Here is a 15,283-nt window from a genome sequence, read left to right as displayed (position 1 = left end):
ATTAGTCATCAATTTTATACACATAAATGTATACATGTTAATCCCAATTGCCAAATTCAGATCTTCTGCCTATTTTTTGATTGGGTTGTTTATTTGTTATTGAGTTGTATGAGTTGTTTTTATATTTTGGAAATTAATCCTTTGTCAGTCACATTGTTTGCAAATACTTTCTCCCATTCTGTATGTTGTCTTTTGTTTACAGTTTCCTTTGCTGTGCAAAAGGTTTTAAGTTTAATTTGGTTCCATTCGTTTATTTTTATTTCCGTTACTCTAGGAGATGAATCTGAAAAGATATTGCTGCGATTTATGTCAAAGAATGTTCTAATTTGACAGATTTAGAAATCAATGTATAGAGAGGGCTCAAAGGCTTAGGGTCCCAGTTTCATGATTCTGGTATATGTCCCTTAGTTTTGCTTCTGTATTCTTTGAATTGGTTGGTGATGAGTGCTTTAAGATCTCAGGAAAAAAAAATATTCTTTGCAGATTTAATGAAAACTCTGTTTTAACATTGTCTGAAGATGTCTAAGTTGACTTGATAAATTGTAATATTTGCATTCTGATGCAAGGATGGGTCACCTCTGTAATTTCTGTATAATATTGTACTTTTATTTTTCCTTTTTTTTTTTTTTAGAGTTTTTATTTGGCTGCTACCTTAAAATAGAAGCCCTAAAAATGCCAGCTTGTTTGGACTTAGAAGATGACCTGGATAAATGATAAAAATTAAGAAAGACATTTTGGTGAGTGAAACCTTATGTGAGAGTGAGTATGGCTCAGCTTAATTCCAAGCAGTGGAATGACACTACCAAAGTTACATTGCAAAAATTCTCTAAGTTTGAGTGCCTTCTGTTTCTCTGGGATTAAGACCTTGATCTCTTTTTTTTTTTTTTTCTTTTCTCTCTCAGGGAGTCCATAGACCTCCCAAGAGGCACATCATAAGACTTAAATGTGTTTTAAATACCTGGTCTTCTCCAGCACTACACCAAACCCAGTGTAGTATACTGGGGCCTAGTGTTCTGTCAGTCAATCTTGTGAGTCATGATTTAATTAGAAATTGAAAACTGATGGCCTGTGGGCCATATGCAGGTGCGGTGAGTTTCATTTGGCCCATAGAGTATTTTCCAGAAATATAAATCAATTTTAAAATTTGGAGATTTTACTAAATATATGGATTTTAGTCTATTCTTAAAATTGAGAATGTTAGTCCTGGGCCTGTATAACACCTTCTGTCCCTCCAGAAAGAAAGTAATAAAGTGGAACAGAGTAGCAGCTGCTGAGCATAGATGGGTATGCAAGTTTCCTATTGCCCAAACCATTCATACAGTATGTGCAAATGCATTTAATGTTCAGTGTTCTTCTCTTACTTACTTTATGTGCCTGACCCCTGTAGGTATATGAATTTGTGATTTCTGAGGTGCATAATAGCAGCATCTTGTCTTTTTGCTCAAATGGCAGATAATCTGAATAGTCTGTGACAATCTTTTAACCATTATTCACATAGGAATCTGAATATATGTAAATATACATATAAAATATATATTTAAACCGGAAAAGACTGGTGTAAGTAATTAAATATATGTAATATATATAAATTTATATATTTATAAATATATATGTTCAAATATGTTTATTTTTAAAACATACTGTGATTTGGAAGATGTTCATAGATAAGCTTCTTAGCATTCCTGATGTCTGGCAGAGTTTTACCATGGAGCAGTACTATGTTTCTGGTATGCTTGTTTTTTCCCTTTTTTTTTTTTTTTGGCCACACCACATGGCATGTGGGATCTTCCCCCACCAGGGATTGAACCCGTGCCCCCTGCACTGGGAGCGTGGAGTCTTAACCACTGGACCTCCAGGGAAGTCCTCTTTTTCCTTTTTTTTTTTTTTTAAACAATTAACTCTTTATTGTGATCAATTTCAAATATTTATAATTTATAGTACAAATAAAAATATAATGAACACCTGTATACTCATCACCTATAATTAGCCATTATTAACATCTTGTTATATTTGATTAATCTGTTTTTTCCTCATTTTTTTCAAGAGTAAATTGCAGACATGATGACATTTTACCTCAAAATGCTTCCGTATGCATCTCTTGGGACTTCCGTGGCAGTCCAGTTGTTAAGACTCTGTGCTTCCATTGCAGGGGGCACGGGTTTGATCCCTGATCAGGGAACTGAGATCCCTCGTGCCATGTGATGGGGCCAAAAAAATAAATAAATGCTTCAGTATGCATGTCTTAAGAGACAATAAGAATATTGTGGGCTTCCCTGGTGGCGCAGTGGTTGAGAGTCCGCCTGCCGATGCAGGGGACACGGGTTTGTGCCCCTGTCCAGGAAGATCCCACATGCTGCGGAGCAGCTGGGCCCGTGAGCCATGGCTGCTGAGCCTGCGTGTCCGGAGCCTGTGCTCTGCAACGGGAGAGGCCACAACAGTGAGAGGCCAGTGTACCGCAAAAAAAAAAAAAAAAAAAAAAAAGAACATTGTCCAAAATAACCACAGCACCATTATTATCACACCTAACAAAATTAGTAATAACTCCCTAATTATCCTAAAAATGTGCTTTGCATCTGGTTTTTTTCAAACCAAGATCCAGTAAAATACTGTACATTGCATTTGATATTTTAAAAAAATATTTATTTATTTGGCTGCATTGGGTCTTAGTTGCGGCAGGCAGGCTCTTCGTTGTGGCATGGGCTTCTCTCTAGTTGTGGCACGTGGGCTCCAGAGCGCGTGGGCTCAGTTGTTGCAGCACACACGTGCTCTCTAGCTATGGTGTGCGGGCTCTAGAGTGCACAGTCTTAGTTGCCCTGCAGCATGTGGAATCTTAGTTCCCTGACCAGGGATCGAACCCGCATCCCCTGCATTGGAAGGTGGGTTCTTTGACCACTGAACTACCAGAGAAGTCCCCATTGCACTTGATTTTTAAAGCTCTTAAGTCTCTTTTAATGTAGAACAGTACTACCCACCCTTTTTTTCCCCTGTGACCACTGACTTATTGAAGAGGCCAAGCCAATTGTGCTGTAGAAATCCTACACTCTAGATTTCCCTAATTATTTCCTCATGGTGTTCTTTAACTTGTTCCTCTGTCTCCTGTTAAAAACTTGTTAGATTCAGGTTAAACATTTTGGCAGGAATATTTCATAGGTAATGCTGTGCACTTAATATTGTACATAATTTCTGGTTGTTTCTCTGTTAATGATGCTGAGGTGGATCATTGCATTCAAGTGGTAGAAGTCAAGTCTTTCCGTTGTGAAGTTACAGTTTTCCCTTTGCCAAGCAGCAGATATCTGGGATGATACTTTGACATCGTGTAACTATCCAGAACTCTGTCAAATTTTCACATAGTGTTTTTTCCTGACTGATGATCCTTGCCTGAATTATTTTATTAGGGATTGCAAAACTGGGGGTTTTCTATTGACACCATCTTTTTATATTTAAGTTGGCATTCTTCCATAAAAAAAGCTTTCCTTTATCAACTGGAGCTCTTTGGCTCCTGAAATGATTTCATTTGGAAATCTTTTTCATTCTACCTTGGACAAGTAGAATAAATGATATGCTTGCTTTTAAAATTTCTCCTAAATATCATATTTGTTTTTAGATTCTTTATAAAAGGTCAAAATAGCCCCAATAAGAAGTTAAATCAGTAGGTAATCTGAAAATTATGTGGGTGAGCAAGATAACTGGTGGTTAATTTTAGCAAACACAAAGAAATAGCGCATGCTCATGATAGATGACCATAAATAAGCAAATGAGTCTCTTGAGCTAGTCAGCTATACTCTTGGAGAGAATTTTCACTGAACTACATTTTCACTCAAAGATTACTCCATTATTTTGATAATAAATCCTTAGATTTTAAGTGGGCATTAATCTCAAAGAATATGTTATCTGGAAGAAGTTTCATTTTCTTTTAATTTTTATAAATTTATTTATTTTTGGCTGCATTGGGTCTTCGTTGCTGCACGCGGGCTTTCTCTAGTTGCGGTGAGCAGGGGCTACCCTTCGTTGCAGTGCATGGGCTTCTCATTGCAGTGGCTTCTCTTGTTGCGGAGAATGGGCTCTAGGGTGCGTGGGCTTCAGTAGTTGTGGCTTGCAGGCTCTAGAGCACAAACTCGGTAGTTGCGGCGCACGGGCTTAGTTGCTCCGCACAGGCTTATTTGCTATGCACGGGCTTAGTTGCTCCACGGCATGTGGGATCTTCCCGGACCAAGGCTCGAACCCGTGTCCCCTGCATTGGCAGGCGGGTTCTTAACCACTGTGCCACCAGGGAAGTCCTGAATGCTGTTTTTTCTTTTTCTTTTTTTTTTTTTACATCTTTATTGGAGTATAATTGTTTTACAATGGTGTGTTAGTTTCTGCTTTATAGCAAAGTGAATCAGTTATACATATACATATGTTCCCATATCTCTTCTCTCTTGCATGCTATTTTTTCTTAACCATCCAAATTACACTGTTCCTTTGTAACACCAATGGTACTAGAAAAGGTTATAATTGCCAGACTATAAGACACTCTCTGCTCAAATGTAAAAGTTTTTTTCCATTTTTATTTACAACAGAGGAATTTTCCCCCTTAAAATTGCTTAGGTTTGGTTTTTGAAAAGCCTTTGCTCTTGAAGTTTAGTGATTATTTTAAAAAGAAAAGTTAAACAGTTTTAAAAAGTTGATACTTTTTTTCTATTTATGCAAGTAGTATAACCATATTACAGCATATTTAGCTTTGCATTTTCCTAATGACTCATAGCGTTTTTGGAAAATAGGAAAAGAAAATTTACCAACAATCTTACCAACCTAGCACAATCACTATTTGCGTTTTAGTGGGTTTATTTTCAGTCCTTTTTTTATTATCCATCTTTTAAAAACATAGCTTTAATTATGCTTTATATAGGGAATTTTTTTAAATTAGAAGATATGTGTGAGGTTCTTATGTTTCTATACCATTCTTGCTTAACACAAATGCTGAAAATTAATGTCCATTCATTCACTTTTGGGTAAGAATGTGATCATCAATCCCAAAGATAATGGAGGAAATGGCCACATGGTGTGGTCTTTAATATTTGTACTCTTTGGTAGGCAACATAACTGAAAATAGCAGAAAATGTGACTTCCCTAGACCTAAAAGTTAAAAAGTAATTTAGTTCTGTCCTAGACATAGTTCTTTGCCTCTGTAAATATGTGTTAACCACTTATTTTCCTTTTGCAAAAGTATTTTTAAATTTTTGTGTCTTTGTTTTGTTTCTGAATCATTATTTTCAGCTATGCGACTATTAATAACCCTTTAAAAGTTGTTTTAAATGGTCCTCATGAAAAACTTTAGGATTTTAGGTAGTCCTGCAGATGCTCTTAGTTAGGTCAAGTTGTCCTTTGCTGGTTAAAGCAGAGGGCTTTAGAAACCTTGGCTGCTCTGAAGCTTTTGTTAGGACAGGAGTAAGGGGAGTCTTGGCGTCAACCCCAGTCTTGCTCTGTGGGAGTCAACCAAAGGCTAATATGAATTAATTCTCAGAAAATACCTATTTTATTTTCTTGTGATCTTTCGTTCCCTTCTACCCATATTCTAGGCTGACCAATAAAAGGAATTTTATTTAAAACTGGTATGTTTTTATTTCTAGTATCTTTAAGAACTATTATAGAATATCTTAATTAAACTAGCGTATCCTCTCTGTAATTTCTTAATTTTTATAGTACTTCCTTATTATTTGGCAAATAAATTACAGTTTTCATAGAACTATAATTATACATTGTTGACTGTATAATTATGCATTGTAATGCTTTTTGTATCTTCTGTTTTCAAAGGTTTTTTTATTGTCCACTTGGCATATGCTTCTGGAATAATATTCACCATGGTTTTGGATGACCTTCCAAACTTAGAAGACATCTATACTTCCTTGTGTTCATCAACAGTGGAGGACTCAGAGATGGATTTTGACTCTGGACTAGAAGATGATGACTCAAAAAGTGATAGTATTTTGGAGGATTCCACAATCTTTGTGGCCTTCAAAGGAAATATAGATGATAAAGACTTCAAATGGAAATTGGACACAATATTGGAGAACGTGCCCAATTTGTTACACATGGGTAATTTGCTTTATTTTTCCTTCTTGTTACTCTTTTTGAATTGTCATTCTATGGTTATCTCGAGTTTTACAAATACAACTGTGGTTGTAGTAGGTTGAAAGTCTGATTATAATTGCAGAGTTGGAATTTTAGGATTTTTTTTTAATAGAAATGCTGTTGTATTTTTTTAAGTACATGGAGTAACTGAACATAATAAAGCATTACTTAGCATAGTAATCCTTAAATTATCTGTTCTAATGGATAGGAGTAATTCTATCTAATTTTAGCTCTCTGGTCTTTAGTTTCCTTACCTATAAAATGAAGAAGTAAGACTGGATCTTTGAGGTGACTTAAAACTTACAAAAATCTTTTACTCCATGGTTCTACTTAAAATGAACCTGAAATTTGTTCTTTTAAATTTTAGGTCAGAGGTTAACCGATAGCCTGCTGTATCCATGTACAGCCATGTGTTATGGTCCACTTTAATTTTTGGGTTGTTTTTTTTTTAATGTTTGAATTTCATTGCCACTGCTTTTAAAAATGAGGTATTTTACATTAAAATTCAGATTTTAGGGGCTTCCCTGGTGGCGCAGTGGTTGGGAGTCCGCCTGCCGATGCAGGAGACGCGGGTTCATGCCCCAGTCCGGGAGGATCCCGCGTGCCGCGGAGCGGCTGGGCCCTTGGGCCGTGGCTGCTGGGCCTGCGCTTCCGGAGCCTGTGCTCCGCAACGGGAGAGGCCACAGCAGTGAGAGGCCTGCGTACTGCCAAAATAAATAAATAAATAAATTCATATTTTAGATTTGTCTTTAAACAGGAAAGGTCAGATAACATTGAGCTCTCCTATCCCAGGTGGTGCTGAGTAGCAGCTGCCACTGAAGGCAGGCCCTCCCCTCACAACAGTCCCATCTGTCCTCTTCACACATTTAGATAACCTGTAGTGGTCTTGTGGGAAGTTGTGCTTGTCAACTTTGGTTTAGATGTTCCCCATATTTTCTAGGTAGCACAATTATTTAATTCCTTCAGACATAGTACAAAGCCTAGATTTTATCCTTTTATCACAGATCTTGACTTGATTAAGTGCTAACCAACTTTTTTAGGTTTTGGGGTCTTATTCATTAGAATTGATGTCAGGAGGAGAGCTGTCTTTTTTTTCAAGGGTCCTTTTTTTGCTATGTTATATAAGACTTCTCTGTAGTTCTGGATTATTTAACATAGTATTAGAGACTTTTATGGTGAAAGTTGTAATTATCACCATAATCATGTCATAATATATCATATCTTAAGGGCTAGCTGCACCTGAAATTGTTCATTGCTCTTTTTTAAAAAAATATTTATTTATTTATTTGGCTGTGTTGGGTCTTAGTTGAGGCACGTGGCATCTTCGTTGCGGCATGTGGAATCTTTCGTTGTGACACACGGACTCTTTGTTGTAGCACATGGGCTTCTCTCTAGTTTTGGCCTTGGGCTCTAGAGCTCGCAGGCTCAGTAGTTGCGGCACTCAGGCTGTCTAGTTGTGGGGCGCAGGCTCCAGATCACACGGGCTCAGTAGTTGCAGTGTGCGGGCTTAGTTGCCCCACGGCATTTGGGATCTTAGTGATCAAACCTGCGTCCCCTGCATTGGAAGGCGGATTCTTAACCACTGGACCACCAGGGAAGTCCTGCTCATTGCTCTTAATTATCCACATTTTTTTCTTGTTTTTAAATTGCTGAATTAGTTTGTTAATGGCTTTTAAATAAATTAGCAAACTCAGACTTACGGTTATCAGTTATAGTCTTGATCCAAAAAGTATTTTAAGTCAGATGTTCTCAAATATGATGGAAGTTAAAAATTTTGATAAAATATAACTGTTACAGTTAAAGATTTTTCTGCAGGCTTATCACAAGTAGATAATGTCATAAGCAAATTTAATGTTTGTCTAGACCACATAAGTATAAGATTGCAGTACTGTTCAGATTGGGAAGAAGCCCTGAAGCATCTATACTCTGTGGTACCAGGATCTTAAGCTCCCTACCTTTTGCTGTTTGGATGCATAAATATCATGGAAAGAAAAATGACCTGAAAAGCAGATCTGGATTCTTATGCCATGATGCTGCTAGGTAGCCACTGGATTCTGGGCAAATCTCTTAGATTTTCTGGGCTTCAGTTTCCTCACCTATAAAATAGACTTGAACTAAATATTGCATAATCCTTCCTAAATCTCTGTGATTGTATTAACCTTCTGCTCTTAGCAAATGGTCTCTTTTTTCCACATAAGAACAAGTGGACTCCCTGTCTGGATAAATGTATAACGTATAATGATTTTGGAGGTGGCAGTGGCTTTAGGCAACATGTAGGCACTTTCCTGTATCCATATATATTTCTTATTTTGAGAATAGATATTCCTGTATGACCATTTTCTCAATACTGGAATGTATAATTGAATGGAGGATATAAGAGATTTAATGTAACTGAGTTTATAACAAAAGAGAAAATTATTTTGTCTGGGGTTGTTGGGGAAAAATGTTTTTTTATTATTTAACTGGACCTGGGATTTGCATTCCATCTGTGAAATATAATTACAGACAACATTACCTCCTCAATTAGTTTAACTTTTGCATCTTAATTTTAAAACATGTTCTAAAGTTTGCATTGACTTTTCAGATTTGCTGAAATGTAATGTTTTTATATCCTAACTGAAATGTAGTTGTCAAATTTATGTTGCTTTTCTCCTCAGTTTGGTATGCTTCAGTAGAAATTGTTTAAAGTAGAAAAAGATTAAAAATGAGACACATAAAGAATCAAGATTTAAGCCTTCCTTAAATTGAAGCATTTATAGGATATTGGAAGAAATGTTTGCTCCCTCCCTCTATGAATATCTTTCACAGAGAGGCCCAGTGAAAATTTAAATATGAGTATTAAAATTTCAATTGTTTCGTTTGAAGAAGTAAAATTGCTTAACATTTTATAAGTGAATCTACTATTTTCCTTTTTAGTGCTCTTTAAGTTTAGTGAATTGTAGCTACAGATTCCCTAATATCTTACAATTGGCCTATCTGCCAGTTAAATTTTTATAAAATTTCACTTGAAATTTGAAACTTAAATATTCTTAGCTTCTCAGTTCACATACATTGAACTGAGTCCAGAAGTAGACCTTATTCTATTAATTTAAACTTATCTCTCCCTTCTCTCTTATGTTCCTTACTCCATCTTACTGCTTTCCATTTATTTAGTGCCTATGGTGTGTCAGCTCCTATGCTAGATTTTTGGCATATTATTATCTCATTTAACACAATCTCATGAAGTAGTTTTTTCATGGTTTTAGAGACGAGAAAGGTAAGTTTCAGAAATGTGAAATAACTTGTTCATGGTCACCCAGGTGCTAAGTGGTACAGCTGGGATTAAACTTAAAGTCTGGGCTTCCCTGGTGGTGCAGTGGTTAAGAATCTGCCTGCCAATACAGGGGACACAGGTTCGAGCCCTGGTCCAGGAAGATCCCACATGCCGCGGAGCAACTAAGCCTGTGTGCCACAACTACTGAGCTTGCACTCTAGAGCCCGCGAGCCACAACTACTGAAGCTCGTGTGCCTAGAGCCCGTGCTTCACAACGAAGAGTAGCCCCCGCTCACTGCAACTAGAGAGAGCCCGCACGCAGCAACGAAGACCCAAAGCAGCCAAAAATTAATCAATAGATAAATAAATAAATAAAACAAATAAATTTATTAAAAAGCAAAATAATAATAAAGTCTATCTAATACCAAAGCTTAAACTCTCTCAGCTACTCCATACTGGTATTCTACCTTGTTCTTTTACTTTGTTGTTGTTGTTGTTCATTCCATGTCTTCTGATGGCTAAAAGATTACTAATATTATTCTCTTTCTTTCATGACCAAGAATCCAGCAAGCTAAAGGTACAGAAGGTAGAGCCCTGGAACAGCGTGCGTGTGACATTCAACATCCCCCGGGAAGCAGCGGAGCGGCTACGGATCCTGGCTCAGAGCAACAACCAGCAGCTTCGGGATCTGGGAATTCTCTCCGTTCAGATTGAAGGTGCATGTCTGGACCCAGATTATAGGAACAGTAGAATATAGCATGTGCTGCTTTGTCTGTTCCTCTCAAGTTGAATTCAGAATACCAAATAACTCATGTCACCTGTGCTTTACATTGCAGCACCTTAGGATAAAGAGGAATTGAGGCTCTGGTTGGGTCCTGACGCTTCAGCATCCACAGCCTCAGACTCCATTTCCTTGGCTGATGTTGGCTGTCATTCTGTCAGACTTTGATTTTACTGGTACCCTAACCAAGGACTGATTTGTCTTTTAAAGAATAACTAATTTCAGTTGCTTCCTTCCACCTAATAAGCCTTATTTAGTATTTATTTATCTAACAGAGACTAGGAGGCCCTGAACAATCCTTTTGTAGCAGTATTCATTTTTCAGATGTTTTTGACAGAATGATCTTTTAAAAATGAAAATATGGGGCTTCCCTGGTGGCGCAGTGGTTGAGAGTCCGCCTGCCGATGCAGGGGACACGGGTTCGTGCCCCGGTCCAGGAAGATCCCACATGCTGCGGAGCGGCTGGGCCCATGAGCCATGACCGCTGAGCCTGCACATCTGGAGCCTGTGCTCCGCAACGGGAGAGGCCGCAACAGTGAGAGGCCCGCGCACCATAAAAAATAATAATAATAAATAAATAAATGAAAATGAAAATATGGAGTATACACACACAGCTTAAAACCCTGCTGTGGCTTGCTGTTATTCACAGAATAATGACCAAACTCAGGCTTTGCATGGTCTGACCTCTACCTTTCTCATCTAGCCTTATCTTTTACAACTCTCCTCCTTCTTCCTTGCTATCTATTCTAGCCTCCTCAGCTTTCTTTTAGGTTCCTTGAATATGCATTTCATCTTCCTGCCAGGAGTCCTTTGCATTGATGTCTTCTCTATATGGATATTGTTCCCTACCATTCCCCTTTCCCTTAGTTATACCTACTCAGCCTTCAAGTATCAGCTTAAATCTTTTTTTTTTCCAGCTTAAATCTTGAGGAGGTGTTTTCTGAACTCCTTGACTAAGTCAGGGTCTTTTTTCATGTACTTTTACAAAAGTCTGTTTTTTTTCTCCCTCAGATCATTTTCTCACACTTTGATTAAAGCAGTTATTTGATGATTGTTTTGTTCCCCCATGGACTGCAAGCTCCAGTAGGGGCAGGGACCATACCTTGTTTCACTCATTGTTGAATTTTTGCTTGCCTGTACATGTCAAGTTCTTTAATAAACATATGTTGAATGAAAGCAAGGGAAGCACATATATAATAGTAACACTTTGCTTCAGCCCTCAGAATAAATGATAAATAAAATATGGTCTTTGTCATTATAAACTCAAAAGGAGCTCATGACCTTGATGAGGGAGACAAACCTGAGAGATGTAAGTACCAAGTATGGGGAAGCACAAAGGAGATTCTATCTTTTGGTGCCCAATGAACTAAAACCTTCTTTTCCCCTCCTGTGTCGTTGTAAACAAGGTGGCAACCAGTGAGTGATTCCAGCCTTTTCTTGCCCTGGTGGACCAAGCCCTCCTGACCCTGTGCTTGCATAGGACCTAAATGCTCCATTGAACCTCAGTAACCGAAAGGTCAACATATTGTATGTAGGAGTGAGACACATTTTATGCAGTTAAGATTGTAGGTTGCTGTGCCCCAGAAGGGGCGATATCAACAAACAGATTATTTAGAGAGATTATTCAGAGATATATAGATTGAGAAATGGGGTAAATTCCATAATTTGATAAACAAGGAAACAGTGGCTTAAACAATAACCAGTTTGTTTCGAAAAATGTTGGATTGTCTAAAAGGATTCAGAAAAGTAAAATTAATTCACAGCAATGTATTGGATGTAGGATGAACTTTTTTTTTTTTTTTGCGGTACGCGGGCCTCTCACTGTTGTGGCCTCTCCCGTTACGGAGCATAGGCTCCAGACATGCAGGCTTAGTGACCGTGGCTTACAGGGCCAGCCGCTGCGCGGCATGTGGGATCTTCCGGGACCAGGGCACGAACCCGCGTCCCCTGCATCGGCAGGCGGACTTGCAACCACTGCGCCACCAGGGAAGCCCTAGGATGAACTTCTGGGAAGAGTAGAAGTCAAATAACTATTGGTAATAACACTATATAGGCTGTTTATGCTTTATAAGCACATAAGCACATGTATTTTTTATAAGAAACATATAAGCAGTTTCTTTAAAACCCCAAACATTTTATAGTCTCTCTTACCTATTTACCTGAATTAAAAGGGCTTTGTGGTAGTGTTTTCCTCTGGAGAAAGGAAACACCAGTTTCTTCTCTTAATCATACCTACTTCCTACAGATTCTTAAAAGGGTAAGATGCTGATTCCCCTTTATCGTTACAGCCATAAATTAAAATACAAGTACTAGCAAGGAAGCCAAATAGATAACATATATTACAAGAAATTATGAAATTTACATATGGCAGTGATAATCACATTACAGAAAAGAGTTCTTTAACTTTTAGGGTACACATATGTTCCCAGGTGATCTCCTTTTCTCTTTCCACACTCCCTGGGAATTCAGGCAGGAGTGAAAGTGGTGGCAATAGCTGTTGCTTTTGTGAAACTGGTGATGGGCTGATGCCTTTTAAGTTGTAAGAGAAGATATTGCCACTGTCGTGGTGTCTGCTGCAGGGCTGGAGGGACAGGTTGTTCCTCCCAACAGACTGTTCTCCTTTGAAGAATACTCCCCGTACCCTTTTGAGTTTTGGCCAGGGAGTTGGGGAGATGTCTTTTTTGAGGACATTTTGTGACTCCTCTGTAAATTCATTCTGATTTAAAGCAGGAGTCTGTGTCAAGGGCCAGAGAAAAAATTTTTTTGGCTCTGTGGGCCAGAAGATCTCTGTCAAGACAACTCAGCTCTACAGTAGTAGTGCAAAAACAGCCATAGGCAATATGTAAATAAATGAATGTGCTGTGTTCCAATAACACTTATTTAAATAAACAGGCAGCAGACTAGATTTGGCCCACAAGCCATAGTTTGCCAACCCCCATCAGCAAGTTGGAGAGCCAGTAGTGTTCTCTATGTGTGTTTCCTTGACAACAATTAGCTTACGCTTATGTGCAGGTGGCAAATAGGAGAATAACAGTAGTGTAGTGTGGAAATTGTGTTTCATTCATATTGTGATTTTTTTTACCCCCTGGGCAAGGGGAGTTAGATTAGTAGCAATAGAAGGGTTAATTGTCCACAAGAAAAGCCAAATAGCCTTTAGATCTGTTGCTACATAGGTGGGAGTCCTTTCAGCTTTATTTCAGGAAAATTAAGAATGAGAAGTTACACTCAGGTACCTTCCCCAGAAGTATACCCTCAGCATTGCATGGCTCTCAGCTTGTGAAGTTTCAGTTTCTCCTGTGCCCACCTTAATGATGGCCTCCACTGGCTTAAAGGTCCACTGCAGCTACATTATTTCCCACCTTTAACCAGTCATTTTCATTCTGCTGTTTTGGGGTATGTTGCCTACACCAATTTTTGTTTTTATTAGCGCTCTGGTTACAAAGCCGCACGGGTTTTGAGTTTGCCTCAACACTGTTTTTCCCATAAAACCTATTATTTTCAGTGTGAGATTTTTATAGACTGCGAGGTTTTCAAGGAATGCATTTATCATATAGAAAAATGCCTGTGATTCTTTGTAAGGTTAAAATAAGATGACTATTCATCATATAGCCAGTAAATAGCTAATGAGTGCCTACTGTGTACCAGGCACTGTTCAGTGTTTAAAGGATATAATTAATAAGGTGGCCATATAATTTATCATCTAAATTAGGAAATTGAGAGTAAAGGGGGTTACTGTTAATAACTATTAATTAACTGTTAATAACTAAAAGTGAATGAATAAGTAACTGTTGATACATGGGATGTGCTCTGAAGAAGTAACAAGATGTTCTGATAAGGGTGACCTCACCTTAGATAAGAAGATTGGAGAAGGCCTTTTGGGGCATGTGACACTTAAGATTACATTGAAAATTGAGAAGTTGGTTTATGTGAAGAGTGCGGAAGAACTGTTCTAGGCAGAGAGAACAACATGTGCAAAGGCCTTGAGGTGAGAAGTGCGTTTGTGTGCCTAAGAAAGTAAAAAAAATGCCACTGAGGCTGAATCCTTGTTATTGAAGGAGAAAGTAGTGTGAGTTGAGGTTAGAGAGATAAGGCAAGGACCACGTCTGGGCTGTCAATAGCAGCCACAAGCCATTTACATGATCTGATGTCCATTTCAAGAACAATACTCTTTCCACCTAGAATGTCTTAGCAAGTTTAGTGTATTAATAGTTCTTTCCCTTTAGTGGAAACCCTCAAGATCTGTATTCTCTTTTCTCTTTTCTTCCTGACTCCCATAGGCAACTTAGAACATCTTGTAGCCCCTGGTGATTGGTCACTTAATTGGTAGTATATTTGTTCCCTATTACCAAGCTACCTGCCGGGTTAAAATACTTAATATTTTATCTATTTATCTAGCTGACCTAGATCAGTGACAAGACAGAGGAAACTGCTGTGCCCTCATTGGCTTCCTTCTTTATCATCTTGCTCTGTAAAACATTAAGTTAAGGAACAAGGTGAACGCACCCTTTCAAAATTTCAGCCACAGGCTAGCTATACTTTTATCTTCCCACAAGGTGGTGCTGTCTTCCAGAGTAACAGTAGTCAAAGTTTGGGATTAAACACAAGGAGGCATCCCAAAACTTGTTTCAGAGACCTTTTTATCAAGTGAGATTTAAATTGCCTCTAACTTTAGAGTCTACTCAATTGGAACACTTTTAGTGACATTACCTACCAGGCTATTGTGAGGTTCAAATGAAATACAATTTTGTAAGCATTAAAAACCCTATACAAAATGTTGGTCTTTATCGTAAGATGTCTCAGAGGTAGATTAGTAGCAAGCTGTCTACTCTTCATTGCATGAATTTCTCTGCTGCATATCTATTTATACTGCAGTCATTGAAAGGGAAATGATATTTTGCTTACAAATATCACAGTGTCCCCATGCCATCGTATGTTCTTTCTCCATTAAACCTACTCGTATTTCTAATTTCTGATCATAAATTCCCAAAACGTAATCTAGGATTTTGAGACTTTCTGAGAATATTTTCTTCCTGCACACACACATTCAAGGTGAGTTGGTTGAAAATAAATATTCAGAGTTCCAAGCTCTCTGCTGATGCCATACATCATTAACGATTGTCTGTCTGCTGTATTGTGAG

General features: G+C 38.1%; 1 protein-coding gene across 3 annotated transcripts in view; it reads left to right on the top strand.

The window, feature by feature from the left end:
- NCOA6 (nuclear receptor coactivator 6) overlaps positions 1–15,283 on the top strand; it is a 97,205-nt gene that overhangs the window by 38,360 nt on the left and 43,562 nt on the right. For all 3 annotated transcript variants that reach the window (XM_082670248.1, XM_082670247.1, XM_082670249.1), the window contains exons 3-5: positions 632–737; positions 5,794–6,075; positions 9,925–10,080. In XM_082670248.1, coding sequence (XP_082526374.1) covers positions 5,841–6,075; positions 9,925–10,080 — 391 coding nt within the window. In that variant the 5' untranslated portion in view covers positions 632–737; positions 5,794–5,840. The remainder of the gene's footprint in view (positions 1–631; positions 738–5,793; positions 6,076–9,924; positions 10,081–15,283) is intronic.

This window comes from Grampus griseus (assembly GCF_964374135.1).
Source record: "Grampus griseus genome assembly, chromosome: 14".
Lineage (NCBI taxonomy): Eukaryota > Metazoa > Chordata > Mammalia > Artiodactyla > Delphinidae > Grampus > Grampus griseus.
The sequence above is the reverse complement of the archived record's forward strand: the minus strand, read 5'-3'. Positions and strand labels throughout refer to the sequence as shown.